At 36.7% G+C, this 27,331-nt stretch overlaps 1 protein-coding gene and 1 pseudogene across 1 annotated transcript in view; one reads left to right on the top strand and one right to left on the bottom strand.

Moving 5' to 3' along the window:
* Window positions 1-16,350, bottom strand: part of NDFIP2 (Nedd4 family interacting protein 2) — a 93,257-nt gene extending 76,907 nt beyond the window's left edge. The window contains exon 1 of the mRNA XM_077158508.1: window positions 15,986-16,350. Coding sequence (XP_077014623.1) covers window positions 15,986-16,294 — 309 coding nt within the window. The 5' untranslated portion in view covers window positions 16,295-16,350. The remainder of the gene's footprint in view (window positions 1-15,985) is intronic.
* On the top strand, window positions 16,302-27,191 carry LOC143680523 (mitochondrial assembly of ribosomal large subunit protein 1 pseudogene; annotated as a pseudogene).
* Window positions 27,192-27,331: the final 140 nt, after the last annotated feature.

The raw sequence follows: 27,331 nt of genomic DNA, 5'->3' as shown, positions 1-27,331 counted from the left end.
TCCCCTCAGGGAACCAACCTGCTGTGCCCATGGGGGAAGGGGAGCGGGCCTATGAGGTTTAGGGGACTTAAAATTCTATGTGGAGTCTTAGACAGTCCAGCTTATCCAGACGGGTGTACACTGTGTGCCTGGTCACTGATGTAGCCTAGCCCTAGCAGTCGTTCTGTACTGTTCCTGGCTAGTTACTAGCTGCTCTGGAGGATTAAGTGGAGGACAAACTAAATTCCACACCTCATGAAACTTCAATCTTGCCCCTTTCCCATGAAAGATTTGAATTTGAAAAGATAAAGTTTAGGCATTTAAAAGCTAGTCTTCTCAATTTTAAAAATTACATCTCCAAAACCTGTCATTCCTCTAACAATGATAACTAACCATAGTGATAGCATAGCTATAAATATGAGCTATAAATTTATACACAATTATATTTCTATTGCTCATTATCAATGTGCTCAGGATCAAGATTTCTTAGTTGACACTGGTCCAGGGGAGAAAAACATTTCTTCATAACCATGTCTGAGTACTGATGTTTCTTGGTGTTATAATTTCTTATTATACCATTATTCCTATTCTGTAGAACCAATTTTATAGATACTTTGAAATATTGTACAATTTGCTCATGTCATTTACATATTCCTGGATAGCATATTCTCTAAGATATAATACTGATCAAAGCTTCCAGAAACATCACCCTATTTTATTGTATTACACTATGATCATGAAAAAAGTCTTCTTCAGGAACTATGTGTAAACATCACAAGTACACCAAAAGAAAAAAGCTATTATTAATAGACTCCTTGTCACTTTAAAAAGTGAAAAGATCCTGAAATTGTATACAAACGCAGTAATGCATACTATCTCCTTTAATGTATTTTATGTTTCTTATGACAATTATTAATGTAATAAATGACTGACCACTTAACCCATCTTCTCCTTACTTTCTTGGCATCTCTTAGTTTTCTCCCAACTTTTCTAGCTGCTCACTGTCAATTCCTCTGCACAAGCTTTTAGAGTTCTTCAGAACTCAACACTGAGACCTCTTCTTTCTCCTCAAGTAATTTCCTGCATTTCTATAGATTTAAATACTGTGCTCACAACCACCAAATTTATGTTTCAAAAGTAAACATCCAATTGGCAACTAACAAATCCACTTGGATATTTATACAAATCACAAACTATTGGTCAATTAACTTGATCTCTCCAACCTAAACTATTTCTCTTCAAATTTTCCTTATCCCCAAATATATATCATCATTCACTAGGCAGCTAATGCAAGAAACCTGGGAGTCTTCATTGACACTTTACTCATCTCTTCCACATCCAGTTGAATAGTCAAATCTGAAAGTCCTATGGATTCTATCCCCAAAGATGAAGGGATAAAAGAAATGAAACCAGAGACACTACACACACTCTCAAATTCATCATACCCACCTCTCATGGCTACTACTCAAATCCAAGCCACGATTATTCTTAAACTGAACAACCGCCACTGTAACTAACTAAACCAAAGACACCGATATTTGGGAGACTCTCAGTGAAAAGGCTGACTTGCCAAGAAATACCACTATGCTGACGTCCTCCACTCAAAACACACGCCACATCCCATCAGCTAACAGAAAGTAAACAGACAGAGAAGGAACCCCCATATTTAAAGAAAACCTCAAAAGAGAACCCCATTACCACCCAACAAAACAAAAACTCCTAGAAGAAAAGTTAATGCACTGAGTAGAAAAAAATCTCAATATTCTATTGTTGCCCTATTTCCAGCATAGCACTGGAGGCGCCCACAGGCCAATCCTCCCACTGATAGCAACTATAAACTGTTGATAATACAAGAAACAACTACCTAAAGATTCTGAAGAGTAAGAATAATAACATTCTTTCATCAACTGTAACACAAGTACATTAATGCAAGACGTAAATAACAGCAGGGGTATTTGGGAACACTGTACTTTCTACATGATTTTTATGTAAACCTACAACTTCTCCAAAATATATATATATATACAAAAAATTGTAAGTCTAAAATCAATAACCAAGTTCCTCCCATAGAAGATAAAAAAGAAAAGTAAACCAGAAACAGAAGAAAAGACTAAATAAGGGCTGAAATCAAAGAAAAACACAATAAACAGAGAAACTGAAAGCCAAACCTGTCTCTTTGAAAAGAGCAGCTAAATTGACAAAAGCAGACCTAGACTGATAAAACAGGAAAGCAAATCACCAACATTAAAATGACAATAAGAGATTAGAACAACTTTATGCCAACAAAACTTAACCGAAAAAAAGATTTCTTAAAAAACAGCAACAAAATTAAACCAAATAAAAACAAAAAATCTTAATAGCCCTATATCTATTAAAGAACTCAAATACATTATCAAAAATCTCCCTGCAAAGAAAATTCTAGGCCTAGATGGTTTCAATGGAAAAATCTGTAACATTCATGAAAGAAGTAACTTTTTTTTCAGAAAACAAAGGTGGTAACACCATCCAACTTGCTTTTGAAGCCAGTGTAATTCTAATATCAAAATCTAAGAAACTACAAAAAAAGAATTATAGGACAATATTCATCTTGATTACAGATGCAAAAATACTTAAAATATTGGCAAAAATAAAATAAAAAAATAAAGAGAATGCATCACGACTAAGGAGTTTATCCCAGGGATGCAAAGTTGCTTTACCATTTAAAAATTAATCAACATAGAGTAGGACACGATGGCTTACGGGCAGAGTTCTCACCTGCCATGCTGGAGACCCGGGTTCAATTCCCAGTGTCTGCCCATGTAATTAAAATAAATAAATAAATAAAATAATCAACCTAGTATATTCCAGCAGCCTTGATTCTTGAAGATGACTGTATAACTATATAGTTTCTACAGTATGACTGTGTGATTGTGAAAACCTTACGTCTAATGCTCCTTTTATCCAGGGCATGGACAGATGAGTGAAAAAAATATAGGAAAGGGCAGTGTGACGGTGGATCACTGGCAGATTTCTTGCCTGCCGTGCTGGAGACTCGGGTTCCATTTCCGATGCCTGCCCATGCAAAAAAAAAAACAAAACAAAACAATAAAAAATAAGGAAAAATAAATAAATAATGGGGGGGTTATGGGGCGAAAAATTAGGTGGATTGAAATACTAGTGGTCAATGAGAGGGAGAGGTAAGGGATATGGGATACATGAGTTTTTTTACTTTTTATTTCTTTTTCTGGAATGGTTCTAGAAATGGCCATAGTGATGAATACATTACTATGTGATGATATTGTGAGCCACTGATTGTTTACTATGAATGGACTACATGCATGTGAAGATGTCTCAATAAAAATAATCATTAAAAAAATCAAGCTAAGAAAGGGCATCTATGAAAAATGTATAGCTAGTAACATATTTAATGGTGAATACTGAGGCTTTCCCCCTAAAATCCAAAAGATAGCAAGGATGTCAATTTTTACCACTTTAATTTAACACTGTACTGAAGTCCTACATTGCAACAGAACAAGGGGAAAAAAACCTACAAAGATCAAATTTGCTGATATAACTGTTTACAAAGAAAATCCCAGGAAGTCTGTAAAAACTATAAATAATATATTTGTCTAGCAACATTGCAGAACACAAGTTAATAAAAAATGAATCCTATTCTAGCAGCAGCAAACAATTGAGAAATGAAAAAATAAAACAAAACTTAGGAACAAATCCAAGAAAACGGCCAAGCCCTCTACAGTGAAAACTGTAACAAACTGCTAAAATTTTAAAAAGACTCAAACAAGGGGAGGGATATATGTAGTTAATGGACTAAAAGACTCAATATTGTTAAGATAGTAATTCTTCCCACAGCGCAGATTCAATAAAATCCCAATGAAAACTCAGCAAGCTTTTTAACAGAAATTAGCAAGCTGATTTTAAAATTTAGATGCAAATAAATATAAAGAATCTAGAAAAACTGAAGGAAATTTTTAAATGAAGAACAAAGTTGAAGGACTTAATCTGATTTCAAAAGTTACTGTAAAGCTACGTCTCATGTATAGTAAGCTTTTTTTTTTTTGGCATGGGCAGGCACTGGGAAACGAATCCAGGTCTCTGGCATGGCAGGTGAGAATTTTGGCACTAGGCCACTGCTGCATCACCCTATAGTAAGGATTTTGGCCATTAAAAGGGTCTGGCTTCTGTCTACTCCAGAAGGGAACCTCTGAATCTTTGAAATTTCCTAGGAGAGGGTATCTTTTGTTACAGTTCATGTACTAACAAGATGACAGGGTGGGACCAGCCACACCTACAGTCTTAGGGTGGGAAGTTAACCACACCAGCAAGGCCACCATTTAATAAGGAGACTGGAGCTTTAAGCCTTATTATATCAGCCCAAGATCCTGGACTTATGAGGGGAGAGAAGCTGGAGAATTGAGTTCAACCAATTGCATTGACTGAGTTCAACCAATTGCACTGAGTTCAACCAACTGAGATTGGGCATGGATTTCATCAATGATGCCTACATAGTGAAAGTGCACATAAACTCTACTTGAAGTTTGAGTGAGCGGCCACAATTAGTAATATATATGGATGTACCAGGAGGGTAATGCATTCTGATTCCACGTGGAAAGGGCATGGAACTGCATTTGAGACCCTCCCAGACCTTGCATTATGAAAAGGTATGTAACAGATCCAGAGAAAATATTCACAACACATATGTCAAATAAAGAACTTTTATTGAGAACATATAAAGAACCCTTATACGACAGGAGAAAAATTATGGAACTATTAAACTTTACCACTGGGGAAACAACCCCATGGATACTGTGCCAAACATGAAGGACACCCAAATCAATAGGCCAAGTCCTTGATCTTGAGGCTTGCTCTTGTGAAGCTTATGTAGGTAGCAGAGAAGCTTAGCCTACCTATAGGGATCCTAGGAGTCACCTCAAGAGGACCTCTTTTCTTACTCAGATGCGGCCTCACTCTTTATAAACCCAACTCTGCAAGTGAAACCACCGCCCTTCCTCTTACATGGAACATGACATCCAGGGATGAAAGTCTCTGGAAGTGGGAGATAACTCCCAGGGAGGAGAATGGCCCTGGTACCATGGGATTAACAATGCCATTCTGACCAAAAGGGGGAAAAGAAGTATAACAAATAAGGTATCTGTGGCTGAGAGAGATAAAGTAGAGTCAAGAAGCTACACTGGAGGTCACTCTTAACGCACGCTTCAGTTACACACTGTAACCTTCATATTTTGCCAAACCCCAACCAAAACCATTCCTGACAATCCTAAAAAATACCTAGTGCATTATATAAGATTCTACAAAGGTTCTATGCACTAAGGTAACTTACCAAACCTACAACCTCCAGATGGGTGCCTGGACTAGAGAAGTTCTAAAATGCGGAGGGGCCAGCCTTTGCAGATATCAACCAGTTCCATCCCCCCATTCCATATTATCGATAGCCCCTTCCAACATGAAAAAGTTAGAATGGGCATAGCCCAAATACCCTAAAAGAGTGGGAGAAAGATCAAAGATGGTGGAGTTATACCAGAGATGGTCAGGTTTAACAAATGTGCATTAGTGCTGAATCATTATACTGTTATTTCTTTTAGCCTCTACTACCTTAAAGCAGCTAGAAATAAAAACCTTAAATGGTGAAATTGTAATTCAAACCAAACTTTAAAATCTGCTCTATAACTACTTGTTAAAATGTACTTGGGAATTTATTGTTTTTTGTATATATATTTCACACATACAAAAAAAAGGTTAAAGAAAAAAAAGAACCCTTAAAACTCAACAGTAAGACAAGCAACCAAATTTTTGAGATGGACAAAATTTGGACAAATACTTGACCAAAAAAAAAAAAGATAACAAATGGCCAATAAGCACATGTAAAGATGGTCAACACCATTAGTCATTATGGAAATGTAAATTAAAACCACAATGAGAGACCATTAACACATCTATTAGAATGACTAAAATAAAAAAGTTTGACAATGCCAAGTATGGCTAAGGATGTGGCGCCACTAGAATGCTACCATAAACTGCTGGTGAGAATGTAAAATGGTACAACCACTTAAAACAGTTCAGAAATTAGTTTCTTAGAACATTAAACAAATACCTACTATGTGTTTTAGCCATTCCTCTCCTAGATGTTTATCCAAAATAAATGAAACATCATGCCAACCCAAAGACATGCAAACAAATGTTCACAGCAGCTTTATTTGTAAGCCGAAAAACTGGAGACAACCTAAATGTTTATTAAATGGAAAATGAATATACAAATTGTGGTATAGCCATACAATGAAATACTACTCAAAAATAAAAAGAAATTAATTATTGATATATACAATAAGGATGGATTGCAAAATAACTATGTTACGTGAGAGAAGACAAAAACAAGTACATATTGAATAAAGCCATTTATATAAAATCCTAGAAAACTAATATATAATGACATGGATATGTACTAGGGAAGCACCAATGTAAAATTATTAATGTTATTTTTAAAACGCATATTTATTATAAAATAAGGTATCTGTAGAAGACAATAAAAATGTCCATAGTTATAAGTACACAGAGACAAAACAGTTCTTTCACTGAAAATAAGAAAAAAACTCAACTGAAAATGATAAACTAAAATTACAAACTAAATACAGATTTGGAAGATAAAGTTGAGAAAGTCTCAAAAAAGTGAACAAAAAGAAAAGAGATAGAAAATAGAAGAGGTAAAATAATCAGAGCATCTAGGAAATTTCAAACTCCAACTAACAGGAGTCAGAGAGGTCAGTGGTAACAGTGGGGAACAATTTATCAAAGAAATAGGAGAAAATATCTCATAAGTGACTGAAGGGTATTAGCTTTCAGATTGAAAAATCTCAGCAAGTAAATGGGAGGTGGAGAGAGCCAAAGTATATCACTATGAAATTCACAAACAATGGCGATAAAAAAGAAAACTCAAAAAACTTCCAAAAAACAAAACTAAGTTTCATATGACTGCTCAAGAATCAGAAAATCAAAATGGCAACAGCCATACGAATTCTTAAAGATCTGATTACACTGCCTTAAAATCTGAAGGAAAAACTACTATCAACTTAGACATCTACACACAGCTATAAAGTCTAAAGATAGAATAAAGACATTTCTGCAATGTTTGTTTTATTTTTTACCTCCCAGAAGTCCTTTCTTGGGAACCTACTGGAAAATATGCCCCACCAAATAAGAGAGTAAACAAAAAACAGAAAAAGACTTGGAATCCAAGAGATGGAGGAGCCAACACAGCCAAGTCCAGTATGACAGCCACACACCAGGGCTAGAGAGCAAAATGGTAGACAGAAAAAGAAGGGTGGATGGCGCCAAGAAAAATGGTTTGAAAGGCAAAAAAAAAAAAAAGGAGAAACTTACAATTATCTCACACATTTGGCCATGTAGAAAATATAGCTGAGAAGTAATTTTGGAAAATCACAAGAGCATATGCAAAGAATTAACGACAGATACATGGAAAACTATACATATAAATAGGAAACTAAAGTAATAAAATAAGGCACCTCCACGAAAAATAAAAAAAAAGTTACACAAGATATATTAGTGAACAATATTTTTACAGTCATCAAACAGGAATACTAATTACTGATTCAAGCAAATATTAACCCTCACAATAACGCTTAGAGATATGTACCTATATTAATAACATACAGGCACATAATATTATCTGTATTATCCATAAGTGAGGAAACTATGGCACAGAGAGGTGAAATAACTTTTCCAAGGTCACAACATTAGTAAGGAATCTAGATTTGAACCCAAGTAGGATTGCAGACAGAAATCATGCTCTGGAAAGGGAAAGTGGGACATGTCAGAAAGCATAGGAGAAAGTAAAATTAACAAATCAACAAGTAACTGAATATGCATATATATTTTAAAATACAGAGTTAAATAAACAAAGCCACTAAAAGAGTTAAATTGTTTCTGGATAAAATAACAACACTGATCTGAATAAAGAAGAGAAATTAGTCCTGGAAGAAGGGAAGGAGAGAATAAAAAAAGGGAATAATATGCCAACACCAGAAGGCAAGACAGAACATGATTTGCTGGGGGGAAGGGGCCGTCACATTCAAAGATTCTTTCGTAGCATCATCTCAGTCACAAAACTTCAATTTATTTCCTTACTCTCAAAAACCTTCGTCCAAACAGTACAATTTCTTACCATAAATAATGTTACAGGTAATTGTGGGAAAACATATTAGACAAACTAAACCATAGCACATTTCTAAACTTTTAAAGTATTAAATTGTTCATGTTCAAACAAATCTTAAAAGTAAGCAAGTCAAAACCTTGAAAGAATCTGATAATAAATCTTAGACTACCGCAGCATTTCCTAACTTGTAACTGACACATCTTTTACAAGAATTTTATCCACACCTTAATTCCAACTATATGACCAAACCTTTAGAAACACTGTAACACGGCATGAAAACACAGAAAGAATGAAAACAACTATACTCATAAGCAGGTTAGCCTAAATTACAATGATCTTTCAGCAAATTTACTTTTTTTTTTCTTACATGGGCAGGCACTGGGAATTGAACCCAGGTCTCCAGCATGGCAAGCAAGAACTCTGCCTGCTGAGCCACCGCGGCCCAACCTAAATTTACTTTTAATTCACACCAGCAGAATGCAATGCATATTTTTTCAAACTCAAGTCGGATCTACATGTATAGAATATATTACCAATACACATATCATCAGTAAATATTTTAGAATATACGTCAGATATTAAAAATAAAAATAGTGCCGAGTAATCAACATGAAACAAATGAGGGAAATCAAAGCAGTGCCCAGAACTCCACAGTTAAAGGTGTATGAAACAGGGCTACTGTATCTGAACTTAACAGGCTGCTTACTGAACAACGCTAGGGGACACCATTCATGGAGGGATATATGTATGTATAAATACAAAATACACACACTAAGCAATATATGTTAAGTTAAAAGCAGAAGCAAAAACAAGAGCAACCTTGGAGAGCCAAGTCTCAGTAGTAGTGACAAAATAAATGTAAAAATGAAAATTAGAATAAAATACTATAGACAAGCTTGAGCTAGCATAATTCATTCATTATTATCAAATACTTACTGAGTATCTACCAAATGCCAAGTACTGAAAGATACAACAGTGAACAAAGTAGACAAAAATCCCTACCCTACATTCAAGGAGAGACGTAAATAAGTACCAAGTGCAGAAGCATGCCTAGCATGTTTAAGAAAAAAGCAAGTGAAGAGAACAATCTGGCTGGAACAGAGGAAACAAGGATGAGTAGAAGGATAGAAGAAAATGTTACCATCACCTGGTGAAGCTGACACATGAACCTAATCATCACAAAGGTCAAGAAGGAAGGGTGATCAGATTGTGTAGGACCCTCATCTCTTTAAAGACTAGATTCTATCAGAGATGGGAAGTCACTGTAGAATTCCTATTTTTATTAACCATTTATTAGAACATTCTTCCCAAGTAATACGTTTCTTGAAACATTAAATCAGTCTCTTTCACTTACATCCTATTTTGCCCATTTTGTCCAAAGTTGTTTTTTTTTTCCTATCCCTAATGTTTTATATAATTAATGTTTGTTTAGGTTTTTAAGTATATCATTTTTCTTGGCTTATCATTCCTCCTTGGATGATTTTTCTCCTTCATAAAATTCAAGGAAGTTTTTCTTTGGAGGTTTGCCTGGTATCCCAGGCAATTAATTTTTTTGTCTGAAATTGTCTTTATTTTACACTTTTTCTTGAAAGATGCTTTAGTTTCATATACAATTACAATGTGACATTTATCTTCTCTCAGCACTTTGAATATATAATATAAGACCCCCCTGTTTTCTGCTTTCAATTGTTACAGTTGTGAAGTAAGGTATCAATTTCTTTTTTTTTTTTCTTACTTTTGAAGTAATCTGCCTAGACTCCCTGACGCTTTCAAGATCTTTTACTTTCAGTGTTCTCTAGTTTCACTTACTTGAGTCTAGGACATATTTTCAAGATTTGCGTAAATACTTTAAAAAAAATATCGTTTGCTAGATTTTTCAGTTAGCTCTAATGGGTATTTGAAGAACTTGAAAACACTAAATGTTAAGTATTTTCAAGTCCATAGATAGTTCTATTTAGAGAACTTTGATCTGTTAAACATGGGTTATTAAAACTTTTTCTTAAAGATCATGTAAACGTATTGTTCTTATTTTTATGCAAAAAACTGCTTTATTTATAAATGGTATAACGAGTTAGACATTACGACTATTATTGGAGTGGCTGCCACAATGCAGCAGCTACATGACTAACAAAATGATGTCAAAGATGAAAAAATGTTAAGTATTCTCTGCCATTAAGCAAAGGATTTGGAAAGATATGTAAGGCATGGGATAACAAAATATCTCCCCAGACAGAACCACAGGCATTGTGGTTCTCACAATTCTCCACGGAAAAGTATAGCCGTGGGTGATACCACTCAAAGAGAATGAAAGATTTACCAGGCATGAGAAACCTGCCTTTACCATTCTCACAGGGAATTTTCACTCACTGCCCATTTATCTTCACACCAATTCCAGACCGACTATATATACCCACCTGATCACCAAGTACAAATAAGTGATGTAAGACAACTTCACTGAAAAAAAAAAAAAAAAGTCTAATATTTAAAAAAAAAACTTCACTACATTCCTTTTATAGAGACTGGGCGAAATAAAAAATTAATTTTCCAGTAGGCCCAAGCTTTAAGATTACCTGACATATATTCCTATACTATATTATATTACAACATCTATATTAGGGGTGGAAAAACTATGGGCAGTAGGCCAAATCCAGCCCACTGTTGCTGTAAGTAAAGCTTTATTGGGACACAGATACATTTGTTTGTTTACGTATTGTGTATAAATGCTTTTCCATTACAATGGTAGACTTGAGTAGTTGTGACAGACTATATGGCCTGCAAAGTCTGAAATACTTACTATCTGGCCCTTTTACAGAAAAAAATTGCCAACCTAATTTACCTCACCACCACCACCATCGCCACTACTGTCCCCACTCTGAGACCAGTTTCAGAACCATTTTCATCAGCATGATACCACTGCAGGACCCAGCCTCAAAAAGGCCCCATGTTTGGGGTTTCATGCTCTGTGATTACTGTCTTGAAATTCTTAAGAATTTTATCTCTGAATATTTGTTTGATAAGTGAAGTTCAATGGGAAAATGAAGTATGAATGGAGGGCTTGGAGTCTCAGCTCAGGAATCACCTCCCAAGGAAGAGATCTCAGCCACTCCACTCTACATCCCCTGCCTCACCCTCTGTACAGAGAGCAAGAGGTTGAACCAGTGGGGGAAGGTATGTACTCCATCATTACCCTCCGCCAGGGCCCAAATATGAGCTCGTGCTGGATTGAACTTGAGTATCTTGGGGCATAGCAAGGCAGTAGCTGCCCCAGCCCCAGGTTGACACCATCACAATACATTCAAACAGGCAACTGAAGAGTGGCCTCTTACCCATCCCAAATTCAACTAAAAAGGACATCCTGACAGAGAGGTTGCAATCCCTTGGGGATTGTCTGCTTATTAAAGGTTGAGGCAGCAGACCTATAGGAAGGGATATACATAATAACATGAAACTAATTCACATTGGAAAAATAAGGTCAGAAAAATCAGAATGGTCATCTGAGGTTAAAGATTGGGAAGGGCTATGCGCAAACTTTCTAGAGTGATGGCAATGTTCTATAACAGGAACTGGTACACTTTTTCTCTAAATGGCAAAACAATACTTATTTCAGGCTTGTGGGCTCTGTCTCAAATATTCAACCCCTATTGTTGTAACACGAAAGCAGCTACACAGGACACTAAAAGAATGGGCATGACTGTGTTCCAAAAGAACTTTATGGACCATAGTTTCCCTATCCCTATTCTGTCACCTTGAAAGTGGTTTAGGCTACACAGATGCATGCATTTGTCAAAACTCATCCAACAGAACAAGTAAGATTTGTGCAATTAACTATATGTCAATTTAACCTCAAAGGAAAAGAATCATAAATATTGAACTCAAGGCTCATGATAAGTATGCAGTTTGTGGTGAAGTATACCAATATCTGCAAGTTACTTTGAAATGCATCAAAAAATAAGACTGTCAAATTATATACAACAAAGCAAATATAACAAACCATTAACAACCATAGGTTCTACAATCTGTATGTGATATATGGGTATTAACTTTTCTATATATCTGAACGTTTTAATTTAAAAAAAAATGTTGGAGGAAAATGCAACAAGTCCACTGAAGATTTCTGAGCAGAGAAGTAAAAATCAAATTTATATTACACAAATTACTCATCAGTACAAATGAAACACTGAAGAATGGTCAAGTGAAGGAAGGAAATAGTACAATAGTCCTATAACAGAAAGCACTGACATTTAAGGATAAATACAAAATCATTCACAAAGAAGAAAATGTAGAGAAATAGAGTAGGAAGTTTCTTGTTATCAGGAATAAAGAAGAGTTTCAAGAAGCTCAAAGTTCAAAGTGTCAATGTAACAGAGAAATCAATTAAGATAAAGACTGAAAAGTAGTTACTAATTAAGCAATCAACTGACCTTGATATAAAAGAGGTGTAGTAAGAATATAAACCAGATAAACTATATGAGTTCAAAAGGAACAAACAAATGAAGGTTGAATCAAGCTGGTACTAGAAAAGAAAGCGATAACTAGAGAATGTACGATAAAAAACTGCAATACTTCTTTAAAGAGGAAAGCAAAAGGAAATAATTACATCTGAAAATCATCATATATTATCTAATCCAGAACACAGACCCTCTGGACAAGGCTGCATGCCATGGGCCTGAGCATCCCTGCACATTCTAGCTAAGTATGCTTCAAAGCTTACCCATCTGATACTAAATGATTTCTTCTAGTAAGTCACAAAAGGCAACAAACATTTAGGCAATCACAGCATCTAACAACATTCTCTGGGAGAGGTGGATTAGCTTGCTTGTCCTCTGCTACTTGCTAAAAAAATGGTTGTGCTCACATGTTAAGTTTTTCACCATGTACCAGTCATTATACTATAGGTCTTACCTATATTACCTTTTTTAGTTCTCATAATAATCCTAATGAAGTAGGTACTAATATGAGGAAATTTAGCTTCAAGGTGCTAAATAACTGAACCAAGATCTCTAATTACTAAAAACTTAACATAAGCCCAGATGACTTTAATACCTGGGTTTTTTTGTTATTGTTTTAATACCTGGTTTTTTAGCCATTAATGGTTAAACCTTCATCCCTTCTGATTTATCAAGGGTAATTCTACTCAATACAAGAGCAAACTATCCAAATCTTTCTAAGAAGGAATATTTCAAATTTGTTTCATAAAAAACTAATATTTTGAAATGTCAATATAATCTTTAAATAAAAAAATTATGGTTAAAGTTTAGGAAAAACTGGGTTAAACAAATCCAAACCAAACCACTGTTTTTACTGCAAAACTTCTTTTTTTCTTTTGCAATTTTTTTTTATTTGTACATTTAATCACCATCATAGTCCACCCTAATTTTTCATGGTTTTGATGCTAATATATGTTGTAAATCATCCAGGAACATCTATTGCCATCATTCTGGAATACAGTTTGGCAAACTATTGCTATAATCAGCACTGCCAATGTATACAGAATACCTTTTACATCTTAATAGTCAACTTGGTGCAGGTACCAAGATATAACCAAGTTATAATCATTTAAAACAGAGATTTTAGAATGTGGCCTAACAGTTGCAAGCCAAGTTAACTGCTTCATAATTTGGCAACACAGCTCATTTCCTAAGAAGCAAAACAGAATTTCCCATAACAGCCAAACTATGTATCACACCTAGCTTTCTCTAAAATTACAAGGGTAACAGTTAAACCTGTTTGTAGCTCTACTTTATTATACACTGCTTTATTCAAGAAAACTCAGAACCCCTGAACAATGAAAGGAAAGAAGAATCCTTAGAAAAAAAGCCAGTTTCAAACGAAGCTTCTGCACTGGTTAATGGTAGTAAGTCATTCTGATGGTCCTGGGCTTCGCTGCTAACTTACAGTTTAGAGATCTGAATTTTACCTCTTTAAATTAGTGATAAATTAATATCACAAAATGTTTTCACCAAGTATACTTACCTACCTCTCTATTGATTCATCCCTCATTATTCAACAACCAAATTATATATTGGGACCAGTTAATTAAGCTTTCGGAGTTTTTAAAAAAAAACTGAGCAGTTATGTGTATCATATAAGCCATAGGATTCATAGCTAAATAGTTTTCTATAAATCTCAACTAGCCATAACTACTGAATGCAAAGAAAACAATATACAATACAAAATTATTTTAAGGCACAAGGTTACATCAGTTAATAACATTTTGAGTAGTGGCTTGTATATGAGAACATGGTTGATTCCAATAAGCAAAAGCATCCAAAGTGAAAGAATTCTTAACAGCTAATGCCTTTAAGAGAAACAAACAGGAAAAAGAAAGAAAATAAATTGGAAAAAAACAAATCTCACTTTATTACTTCATTTCTTCTACTGTATTTTACTTTTCCTAGCATCTGCAAAAACAGCATCACCTTAAGAAAAATAAAACCAGCAAAAGTGATAGACACTGACAACCTGAAAAATGCCTTCCATACTGGCAGCAATATTTTTCAGGCCATGCCAAAAATACTAATAAATTTTCAGAAAATTCAGAATTTGAATATTTTGTATATTTTACACTATGTAACCAGCTGAAAATGAAGTATCATGAAATTTTATACTGGAAAAATGCAAAATTACATATATTGGATCTCATCATTCAGGATCCTAATATATGCTCTTGTCAAAACGCATTTATTTATAAATTCTTAGTTCAAAACGAAGACTTGTAAAGAAAAAGAAAACCAAGTCTTATAAGTGCAAATTTCAAAGGTAAAATCTAGGACTAACATAACTACATCTGTATAACTTTATAGGCAGTACGATATATGCACCATCAGCACTACCTACTGATATGTTTTTCTCCTCTTCCTGGGTAAACAGGTTTAAATAAATTACCATCTGAACATTTATAAAGTTATATGTTACGTACTACAACACAACAGCCATCTATTGCTGAATCAATTTTTAAACTGGGTTTACAATAAGACTCTCCGATAGACATCACCAAAATTAATAAACGAAAAATATATGCCAGAAAAACTGACACAAAATATAAAGGAAAAACTTGCACTCATTTCAACATTCAGTTGCAAAGGTTTACATAGAGCACTAATAAATTAAACTGGAAAACTTTGTATTGATTGTAAAATAATTTTTGAAACATGATTAAAATTTTTTCTAACAATAAAAACTTCCTCTGCTCCCCCACCCGCCAAAAGAAAAAAAAAAAGCGGGGACATAAAAAACACATATTCACTTTTAACACTAACATAATGGAAAAGGACAAAATGGCAAGGTTAACTAAAGCAGACAAGATCAGCACTACTTCTATTCCTTAACGCCCCGATTTCTAACCCACATTTTTACCAAACAAATTCACACCCTACCGTTTACATCTTCTCTCTCCTCCCCCACCCCAACCCCATTTACGACGTTCATCTTCCTAGCATCCTAGCAGGTATATGAACTCAACACCATTTCTAGAAGCCAATAGACTGGAATGTCTCAGGAGTTGACTAGGTCAAGGAGTAAGGAAATGAAAGAGTAGGTCAGAAATAAATTTTAAGGCGAGGTGGAGGGTGGGGGCATCTTACAGCTGGAAACAGGGTAAGGGTGGGGGTGGAGGACTAGGAGACCTGGGGCAAGAGGGACGGCCCTCTCAGGAGTCACAGGCAGGTTCCACGGAAGAGAGGCCTGATAGGAGCAGCTCCAGCCAGAACAGCCTAAACAATCTGCCAGCTCGTCTCTTTCGGGAATAACCTGAGAAAAGCGATATCTCAGGGCCAGGCGGTAGCCCAGGGTCCCGGGCGGCGCCGAAGACCGAGAACTCACCATCTGGTAACGGCCAGTGCCCGACTGGTGAAGATCCATCCTGCCGGACTCGGGATCCGGCTTCCCAGAGAGCAAGTCTCTTCGGCGTTCAGCCTCTTCGGCCACCCCGGTCGACGTCGTAGTAGTCGTCGTCGTCGTCGTCGCCGTGGCCGCAGCGCCCCTTCCGCCTCTGTTTCTGCCGCCGCTGTGGCCCGGTGGGGCCGCTTCACTTCCTGTCGCCCCGGCAGCAGCCGCAGAGACCTCCGCGACAGCGACGGATGGTGGGAGGTGTTCGCAGACGCCGCGGAGCTGGCTCATGCTACTGAGCATGCTCGGAATGGCCGCGCAGGCGCGCTGGGTCCTCCAGCGCCCAAGCGCGTCGCGAGTGGGAGGGTTTCGCTGAGTGGGAGGAGATGGAAAAGTAAGAGAAGTCCGGGGGAGCTGTCTAGATTGTCATCCGGTCGGGAGTGGGCGGAGGCAAAAACAACGGAAAAATCTATCTCTATCGTTGATTGGACTTTTCTGTGTCGACGGGTTTGGCGCAGACACAGGCGTGTGCACAATCACACGGCACAGAGACAGATGTCGAGAAGAGAGGGAATGCATTTCTAGAACACCTGAGGATAGGTCGTCTATTTACCCAACACGTCCGTTTATTACTCAAGGTAGGACAATAAAAGGAGACCTATCCCTAGGACATTCTTAGACTCCTCACTCAAAATCATTACTGAAAAATAAAATCATTACTGAGGTAAGGAATTTCTTTCTTTCTTTCTTTTTTAATTAGAGAAGTGGGATTACAGAACAAGCATGTATAAACTACAGGGTTCCCATAGGCTACCCTATTATTAACACCTTGCATTGGTGTGGGACATTTGTTAGAACTGATGAAGCACAGTTTCATAAGGATTTTTTTTTCAATCTTCGTTTTGTTTACATATTTGATAATAAGAGATATAAGAATCCAGCAGGTACTCTTCAGACGTACTCCTCTACCTCTCTAAGAAAAGAGGCCTCTAGAACTCTAGGTTACTGGAAGGATACAAGGAAATAATGAAAGAAGGTAGAACTATTTTGTGGTCACACTCAAATCAATAATTATAAGTGCATAACATTAAGAAAACCCTTTGTAAAAAATCAAATAAGAAAAGAAATCCCTTTGTAAACGCTATCTCAGTGCCTGCACACATGAAGTACTATATGTGTTTCTAGGAGAACGTACAGGTTCCTCTAGCAAGTAGAAGAATATGGTGGGGCAAGGTAAACTACTGAACTCTTAACGGAAACACTTTCTATACCCTGAAAACTGATTCCACATGAACTGGCCCAGAGGTTCTTTTTATTTTTTAAGAAAGCTAAACTTTTTTCCCTAAATGATATTTTACAGTGAAGCCGCGAGGGGAGAAATACTTCCTATTGACTCTGGCATCTTCAGAGGAGGTTTCTGAATGAAAGAGGTCACTGAATCAGCCTTATTTGCTGACTGAAATAACAGAGATCGAATAAACACTGAAACTCATTGAGAGATCAACCAAAAAAATTCAGTCTTTCTGATCGTTATATTCAAAGTGTTCATCAGTTCTTCCGTTTTTGCAGCCTTGACACATCTAATGGCAGAGAGAATTTAATAGCCTAACAATATTAAGAAGCAGTGATAACATTTAAATTTCATTGAGCTTGCTTTCTCTTGCTCTAACAATGTATTTTAGAGTCTAAGACAAACATATGCCATGTTACTGTTATTACTGATACAAGTGCTCACCCTCACAGTTTCATCCCAAATGGTGTTGCTTTCAATGATCAAAACAACAGCCTGTGTCAGCAAAATTAAATTAGATTTCTACATCACTTATAATCTATAAGACTCAATTTCAGACTTAGTTTTATATGCGCTTGCATTTTCATTAATCATTTATATGTTCATTTATTTCTCAAATAGACTGCAAGCTGCTCAAGGCAGAAGCCATTTTTTATATCTAGCACACCCAGCACAGTTATTGAGAACATGATGGTAGAAACCAAACACCTGATTAAAAGCTTTGGGGGCAAAATCTCCCAAGTTTTATGATCATTTTGCTAATCTACCAGAGCTAATGACAAAATTCAACAGGAAAGCAAACTTTCAGGGAGAAGAAAGAGAAAGAGGAAAAAGAGAATTGGTATAATAGTTAACATGTATTGAGCCCTTCCTAAACCATGGATTATGCATGCATTATATCATTTCATATCATCCTCATAGTGACTCCATGATGTATTCAGGATTGGAATCTACATTTAACACATGAGGAAACTAAGGTACAGAGAGGTTCAGGATCTCGTCCAAAGCTGCTAAGTGGTGACAAAGTTCAGAACCCCCATCCATTTTATTAAGGACTATGCTTAATATATATATATATATATATATATATATATATATATACATACACATATATGTACATATTTTTTAAAGGGCCTTATTTCTTTCCCCTTTTTGCCCACCATTAGGTGAAACTTGTGCAGAAATATAAGAAAATAGTTACATATCACAATAAGCCAACGTGACTTCCTTAAATCTAACTACTTGATCCTTATGAAATAAACTAGACTTTTTCGTAATCTCCAGAAGATCCATTCTGAGCACATTTTGCCCATTTCACAACTAAGCCAGTGTTTCAAGCGAAAGACCTGAATTGTGTCACTAGGAGCAATTTATTTGGAATGAAATGGGAGCAACAATACATTTTACCATTGTGAAGTCCTTAAGCAACAACTGACTTTTTTTAACCTAATTTCTTAGTAATGATTTTAACTCTATTTACCTAAGTAATTGGTGGTGATACACCACCAACCTCAGGTAGAATTTTAGGAATTTAGTGCACTTCGCTACACATCTTGTTCTGATCTAAACAACTTTCATTTCCAAATACACAGCCACCCCAAATTTTACTAGTTTCCCACTGCAATACAGGGGCAGACATGGAGATAAGCCACCCAGATTCCCTTTCAAGAAGCACTCTCTGCCCTGCTGCAGGGAGTGTGGTTATCTGAGAAAGCTAACCTCCAACTCTTAGCTTTGTCAGGGTCTACATGAGCTTTCAAGTAGAGGTTGCACTATTTTCAGGGTGGCTGCCAGCCAATGATTGAGTGAGGCAATGGTATAAGAACCTAGCATTTTTTGCCCAACACTAGACTCATTGAAGGGATAATCTTTGCTTTGGAGCTTCCTGCTGAGCTGACAGAAACCTTGTCAGTTTGCATCACTTTGACAGCTCCCCCTGTTCAATCCTGCTCCCTTCTTTTTCCTTTCAAAAATATTGCACCCCAATAAATCTGTTGCACTCATAATTTCTTATCAGTATCTGCTTCTCAGAGAATCCAATGAGATGGGTATCAAGATGTTAATATTCTCAAAATCTTGTTAAATTACTGTAACTAATTTTACATGGTTGATGTTTCATCTCCAGAATAATCCTTAGCACCCTACGTTGTTGGCATTTTCTCACATAGACATGATGTATCTGCAGCCTTCCTACAAAGGAACAAGTTTGATGTTGTTCTTTAGAGTGATGCTATTAGGACCCCTTTACCTGGGACATACTTCCCATTGAGAACCCCTCACACATTTCCATCATCCTCCATCTTCTCCTCTTACTTCTATCCAGGTGTGATGAGCTGTATACAAATGCATAAAGATACTTTGTTGGGTTTTTCATCGAAGAATAGCAGATTTACCTTTGCCTATACGAGGCCATCCACACAGGCCTAAATCACAGGTTGGCAAAAGCTCCAAATTTTTCTCTATACTTCAGTTGTTTTTGTTGTTGTTGTTGTACCATCTCCTCTACAACATGCAGCTGCTCCTTGAGTAGCTTCTGATTTTGGTTAATGTACAATAGATCCTAATAACTAACTGCATTTGAAATGCATATGATTTCTTTATATTTAGCTAGAGATGGTTGAAAAGAGATAAAATTATATTCTCTATCTCAAGATTCCTTTCTCAACTTAAAAAAAAAATTCACTGGCCATCACTCTATTGACATTACATTCTAAAATAGATTTTCTTAAATACAAGAAATCATGGCTTTAGCTTTAGTAAATTGAAATGAGCATTTTGATTACTCCATAGTTTTGTCTCTATTACCATGTATGTAGATCTTATAAACAGTTTGTAGGCTTGAAACTCAGTTTAGCTTCACACATTCTTCCATAGTTAACTGATTCTGAGATTCCTGTCATCTGTTCAGCTCTATAATTTTAGAGAGGAAGTCTTCTAAAGTGGGCAGTTTTACAATTAAGCGTTGCCATGGTCAGGTTCATGTGTCAACTTGGCCACGTGGTGGTACCCGTTTGTCTGGTTGGGCAAGCGCTGGCCTGTCTGTTGCTATAAGGACACTTCATAGAATTAAAGCTTGATCACATCGGCTGCATCCATACCTGATTGCATTTGTAATCAGCCAGGGTAGTGTCTTCTGGAATGAGTGATGCTTTATCTAATAACTGGAAGGCTTTTAAGGAGGATTCAGAAGAGACAGTCTTTCTTACTGCTTCAACTGGCAAGCCTCTCCTCTGGAGTTCGTTCAGACCTTTCATTGGCGTCGTCAGCTTCACAGCCTGCCCTAAGGATTTTGGACTGTACATTCCCACGGTTATGTGAGACACTTTTATAAATTTTATATCTATGGATATTTCCTGCTGATTCTCTTTCTCTAGAGAACCCTAGCTAATATAGCTGTCCACTTCTACTCCCTTCCTTTATTATCTACCAGTATGTTTGAAAAATATAAAATACAATTAATGTTCTATATCATACAGGGTTCAACCAGAAAACAGAACCAATAGGAGACATGTATTAGGAGATTTATTTTCAAGGAATGGGCTTATGCAATTGTGGAGGCTAACAGTACAAGTCTGAAATCATGGGGCAAACAGCTTGGAGCTCTCAGGTTTAAGCTGAAGCTGTTTTCACAGGTCTAATTTCTTCTTCATCAGGGAAACCTCAGTTCTACTTTTACAGTCTTTCAACTGATTAAATCAGACCCACTAGATCATACAGGATAATTTCACCTATGTCTACTGATTTTGAAATTTATTCATATCTATAAAATAACGTCACAGCAATGCCTAGATTAGTATTTAATTAAATCATTGGGTTTGTAGCCCAGCTGAGTTAGCACATAAAATTATCACATGTTTAAGTACAAGCTATCACACTCAGCCTTTTCGCTAAGATGAAGTGTAATATTTAAGTACAAGCTGAAGTGGTCCCTACACAATACAGATAAAGGATAAGTAGACAGAAAGAGAGAAGTTGGAATAGGCATAGAAAGGAAGTACCAAAGAGTTAGTTTACAGATCAAAATAAATTTACAAATTTAAATATTTTCTATTAGCTTTATTTTATATATATCTTGTTACATATGGAGGTATCACCTGGCAACAATTAGAAAAGATGTGAATTCTGAAAACTTGCAACTCAATTCTAACAATATATATTAATATTTTGCATTTTCATTTTTTCTTTGTTCATAGGCAGCAAATCAATAGCCATTTTACCTCTGTGATTTCTTATATCAAATTGTTCTGATTCATAAGTATTTAAATGATCATTGCTTTGCCATGAGTATAGGATGCTGGTTTTTGGTCATACTAAATTAGGACTTTATGTATGGTTGCTTCCTTTTTTCATGCAAGCTACATAATTACATTCATCATTGAAAAAGCAGGGCTGGCACTACATTGCCTATTATGACAAGTTTCCCTGTAATACATAACTAATGTATAAGCATAATGTAAGAAGACAAACATTATATGTAAATAAAAAGGAGAGAAAGATGTCTCCCACATGTCAAGATTCTCTTTACATTTTAATGATCATTTGTTCTCTTTCTTCCATAACAGGACCCAAGCCTTATTTCTTACGCACAGTCTGATGTTGGTACTCTGCTTCACAATTAAACATAGTACAACATTGAATAATAACATTGCCATGTAATATGGTCACCTGATTTTAGTATTGAAAATAAAAGGCAATCAATAGTGAAATAAGCCAGAAACAAACAAAAAAACACATTATAATGCCTCATTAAAAGGGCTAACTGTAATGTGCAAACTCTGAGAAATGAATTCAACAGCATAGGATATCAGGGGAAGGCTTATTGTAAAATATCCTAGATTGTAAGCGCTTACAGCAATCAATCTATTCCTGAGTTGTAATGGTTATTTCTTAATTCCAAGGTCTTTGTATATAGCCTGGTCAGTTCCTAGAACTTCGAGTATTTGTGTTACACCTGAGACTCAGAACTAGAATTCTGCAGCTGTGAAAGTCAGACTTACCCCCTTAGAGCAACTGTTTAAAAAGCTGAAGAAGATGGGTTCATGCACACAGGACTAGTGGTTAGAACTTGGATGTACTTTTTGTGAAGGACATGATTCAATCCCAACACTATCTCTTCTGCATTCCCATGATGTAATAATATCTTTATTATAGTATTTATCACATGATATTATGATGTATCTATTTTTCCATGCATATCCCTAATAAAGAGCAAGGCCTGTGTCTTACATTTCAGTGTATCCCAACAATAGTGAACACAGGACTTGGTCCATATTAGGTACTCAGTAAGTATCCATTGAATGAATATGACTTCTGACTTTCAAGGAAAGTTCTGCTATAACACTCATGGGAAACAAGCTTAAGGAAAAGATACCTCAGAGTCTAATACATTAAAATATAAAAATGCCCAGTTTTCAACAAAAGATTAAAAAAGCACACAAAGAAAGAGGAATAAGTGGCTCAGACAATGGGAAATATTAAAACATGCAAAACCATCAGTGATGAAGCTCACATCTGGGATATTCCAGACAAAGACTTTTTGAAAAAGCTTTCCTAAATATGCTCAAAAAACTAAAGAAAAATATGGACAAAGAACTAAAGGAGATCAGGACAACAATAGATGAACACAAAGAGAATATCAATAGAAAATTATATAAAGGAACAAACAGAGCTGAAGACCATAGTTACAGAAATTTAAGATCCCTAAAGGGGTTTAATAGCAGATTGTTGCTGGCAGAAGTAGGAATAAGTGAACTTGAATATAAGACCATTGAAATCATCCAGTCTGAGGACCAGAAAACGGAAAAATGAAGAAAAATGAACAAAATCTGAGAAACCTATAGGATACCAGCAAGCATAACAATATACATATCATGGGAATCCCAGAAGTAGAAAGAGAATATTCAAGGAAATAATGACTGAAAACTTCTCAAACTTAACAGAAGACATGAATGTACACTCCTAAGATGCTCATGAACTCAAAACAGAATAAACCCTAATAGACCCACATTGTACCATATTTTAATCAAACTATCAAAGGCCAAGATAAAAAGAGAATTCTGAAAGACTTAAGAATCAGTGTCACATACAAGAGAGCCTCAATAAGATTAAATTCCAATTTTTCATCAAAAACTATGGAGGCAAAAAAGAGTGGGAAGACATTTAAAGTGCTGAAAAAACCACCAAGGATTCTATATCCAACAAAAAAACCCAAGCAAACTGTCTTTCAAAAATGAGGGAGGGGGCAGTGCAATGGTGGTTCAATGGCAGAATTCTCACCTACCATGCTGGGTTCGATTCCTGGTGCCTGCCCATGCAAAAAAAAAAAAATTTTAATGAGGGAGGGCTTAAGACATTCCCACATAAATAAACTGAGGGACTTCATCACCACTAGACCAGCCCTACAGGAAATTCTAAAGGGAGTGCTGCAAGCTGAAAGGAAAGGACACTAGATACTTTGACTGAAGCCACATGTAATGGTTGGGTTCAGGTGTCAACTTGGCCAGGTGATGGTGCCCAGTTGTCTTGTCAGGCAGCACTGACCTAACCATTACTGCAAGGATATTTTATGGCTGGTTGATAAACCAGAAGGCTGGTTTATTAAATCATCAGTAAATTGATTGCATCTGTGACTGATTACATCTGTGATCAAATAAGGGCATGCCTCACACAAATTGAGAAAATCCAGTCAGTTTGGATTCTAACCAATCTGTTGAAGACTTTTAAGGTGGAAGAGAAAGTTTTCACTACTTCTTCAGCCAGTGAGCCTCTCCTATGGAGTTCATCAAGATTCTTCAGCAGAGTTGCCAGCCTCACAGCCTGCCATATGGATTTTAGAAATCTGCGTCCTCAGTTGTGTGAGACACTTTTATAAATCTCATATTTACAGATATTTCCTGTTGGTTCTGTTTCTGTAGAGAACCCTGACTAATCCACTACATGAAAAAATAAAGAACTCCAGTAGAGATAATGACATGGGTAACTATAAAAAAAAAAAAAAAAGCTGAAAAAGAGATCAGAATTCAATTAGAGATATAAATGAAGCAGATCTGGTTAAGACTAAGGTAAGTCAGACTAAAGGGTAAAGAATGATACTGTCTATGTTTTGAGACTTTCAACTTCTATGTGAAACCAAAGGAAGAGGTGTTTATTTTGTGCGAAATGTATATTTTCTATAGCACACTACCTAACTTATATGGTCAGTTAATTCGAATATCATATTTCCATGGAAACTTGAATAGGGAGTGATCTCTTGTTGGTTTGTAAGGTTAATGTGATGTGATGCCCAGTACATCCCAAAGTAATCTGAGCAGAGAATAAAAAAGTATTTGCAAGCCCTCCCTTGAGGGACTGGGGAAAAAGGTGAAAATACTAAACTTCCCCACCTGGGGAATATTCCTGATATTCTCAAGCATTGGAGACTTCCCAATTTAACAGGCCAAGCCCTCAATCTTGGGGCACACCTTATGAAACTTATTGCTGCAAAGGAGAAGCTAAGCCTACCTATAATTATGACTAAGAGTCACCCCCCAGAGAACCTCTTTTGTTGCACAGAGGTGGCTATTTTCCTAAAGCCAGGAAGACTCACTGCCCTCACCTCTATATGGGACATGATTCCTGGGGTGTAGATCTCCCTGGGACATGAGTCCCAGGGATGAGCCTGGACCTGGCATGGAAGGATTGAAAAAGACTTCTTAACCAAAAGGAGGAAGAAAATGAGACAAAGTTTCAGTGGCTGAGAGATTTCAAATAGATTCAAGAGGTTATTCTGAAGGTTATTCTTATGCATTATATGGATATCCCTTTATGGTTTTAGTGGATTATAATAGTTACAAGGAAATACCTGAAGCTGTTGAATTGTATTCCAGTAACCTTCATTCCTGAAGACAATTGTATAACTATGTAGCTTTTACAGCGTAACCATGTGATTGTGAAAGCATTGTAGCTGTCACTCCTTTTATCCAGTGTATGGTCTGATGAGTAAAAAAATAAGGACAAAAAATTATGGGGGATGTGCTCGTTTGAATCTGTGGTGTACCCCAGAAAAGCCATGTCCTTTGATCCTCATTCAATATTTTTGGGTGGGAGCTTTTTTATGTTTGTGACCCACCCATTGGTGGGGGGGCTACTTTTTATTAGATTATGTCCATGGAGGTGTGTCTCCACCTGTTCAAGGTGGGGTTGCTTTCTGGAGCTCTTTAAGAGGGAACCATTTTGAAAAAAGCTTCAGAGCCACAAGAGCCCACACAGTGAGAGACCTTTGGAGATGAAGAAGGAAAACACCCCTGGGGGAGAAAAAGCTAGCAGGCATCGCCATGTGTGCCCTTCCAGTTGAGAGAGAAACCCCAAACTTTATCAGCCTTTCTTGAGTGAAGGTAACCTCTTGTTGGTGCCTAAATTTGGACATTTTTATAGACTCGCTTTAATTTGGACATTTTCACAGCCTTAGAACTATAAACTTGCAACTTAATAAATTCCCTGTGGTAGTTAGATTCAGTTGTCAACTTGACCAGGTGAAGGTGCCTAGTTCTGTTGCTGTGGACATGAGCCAATGGTAGGTGAACCTCATCTGTTGCTAATTACATCTGCAGTGGACTAGGAGGCTTGTCTGCTGCAATGAGTGATGTTTGGCTTAATTGGCTGGTGCTTAAATGAGAGAGCGCAAAATAGCACAGCCTAAGCAGCTCGGCATTCTTCATCTCAGCACTTGCAGCTCAGCCCAGGCCTTTGGAGATGGAGAAAGAAGTCACCCCAGGGAAAGTTGTTGGAACCCAGGGGCCTGGAGAGAAGACCAGCAGAGACCATCCTGTGCCTTCCATGTAAGAAAGAGCCTCAGTGGAAAGTTAGCTGCCTTTCCCTGAAGAACTAACAAATAAATCCCTTTTTATTAAAAGCCAATCCGTCTCTGGTGTGCTGCATTCTGGCAGCTAGCAAACTAGAACATTCCCCTTTTTAAAAGCCATTCGGTTTATGGTATATCACATTCTGGCAGCTAGCAAACCAGAATGGGGAGAATATGGGGAATGGGATGTTTGGGTGTTATTTTTATTTTTAAATGTATTTTTTTTGGAGTAATGAGAATGTTCAAAATTTGATTGTGGTGATGAATAATCTGTAATGTTACCAGGAAAATCCATAAATTTTACCTTTAAGGAATGAGCATAGAGAAATTTGGCACAAAACATCCAGTTCAAATTTTTTTCTTCAGATACAGACTTTTAAGAACATAGATGTTGTTCCGGTAGCGAAGCCCACAGTGGGCATAGGCCCTGACCTCAGCTGCCAGCTGTAGGGCAACTGCCCGTGGGACCCACACTCTGCCTGACCTGCGACCCAGCATGCTGTCTTCATGTTGGTTCCTTGACTGAGGAGCTGGTGGACGGGGCAGCCGACCAGGAGCTCCCGTAGTCGGGTGTAGCAGATCATACTAGTCCCAAGTTTGGCATCCATGTTCTGGTTTCACTTCTGAGGCAAGAAAATTCAAAAGACATTTGTGTGATAAAGTTTCCTCCAGAGATGAAATACACAGATTACTTTGTGATTGGGAGTACAAGGTCCACCCAACACTTACATGCCATGGCCTACTACACTGTGTAAACATACAACGTAATATAACGAAATGTAAAAGTGAGCCTCATGTTAAGATTGAAGGGAAGGACACTGATGACCATCTTTGTGTGGACTTTGGCAGCATGGTGATTCATTTGATGCTTCCAGAAACCAGAGAAATTTGGTTTCTCTGAATTAGAAATTAGAAAATTTTTTCTAAAATGAATTAGAAAAATTTGGATCATGTGTTCTTATGATGGCCAGTTAGCTCAGATATCACCTGAGACTTTGCCTGAAGACTTCATTCTTGGAATAGAAGACAACACCTTATCCCTGATTCCAGTGGACTTCAAGTGTGAATAAATGACATGAACTGTTTTAGGCATTTCAGGTTTGGATTGAGTAACTTCTTTGAAAATATAGCTCCAACCCCATAATTTGTCAGGTGGTTGTTAACACAGGCCTTGTCTACCTCATGGGAAGTCATGCTGACACCTGGAGAT

This window comes from Tamandua tetradactyla, chromosome 4 (genome assembly GCF_023851605.1).
Source record: "Tamandua tetradactyla isolate mTamTet1 chromosome 4, mTamTet1.pri, whole genome shotgun sequence".
NCBI lineage: Eukaryota > Metazoa > Chordata > Mammalia > Pilosa > Myrmecophagidae > Tamandua > Tamandua tetradactyla.
This window is presented reverse-complemented; position numbering and strand designations above follow the sequence as displayed.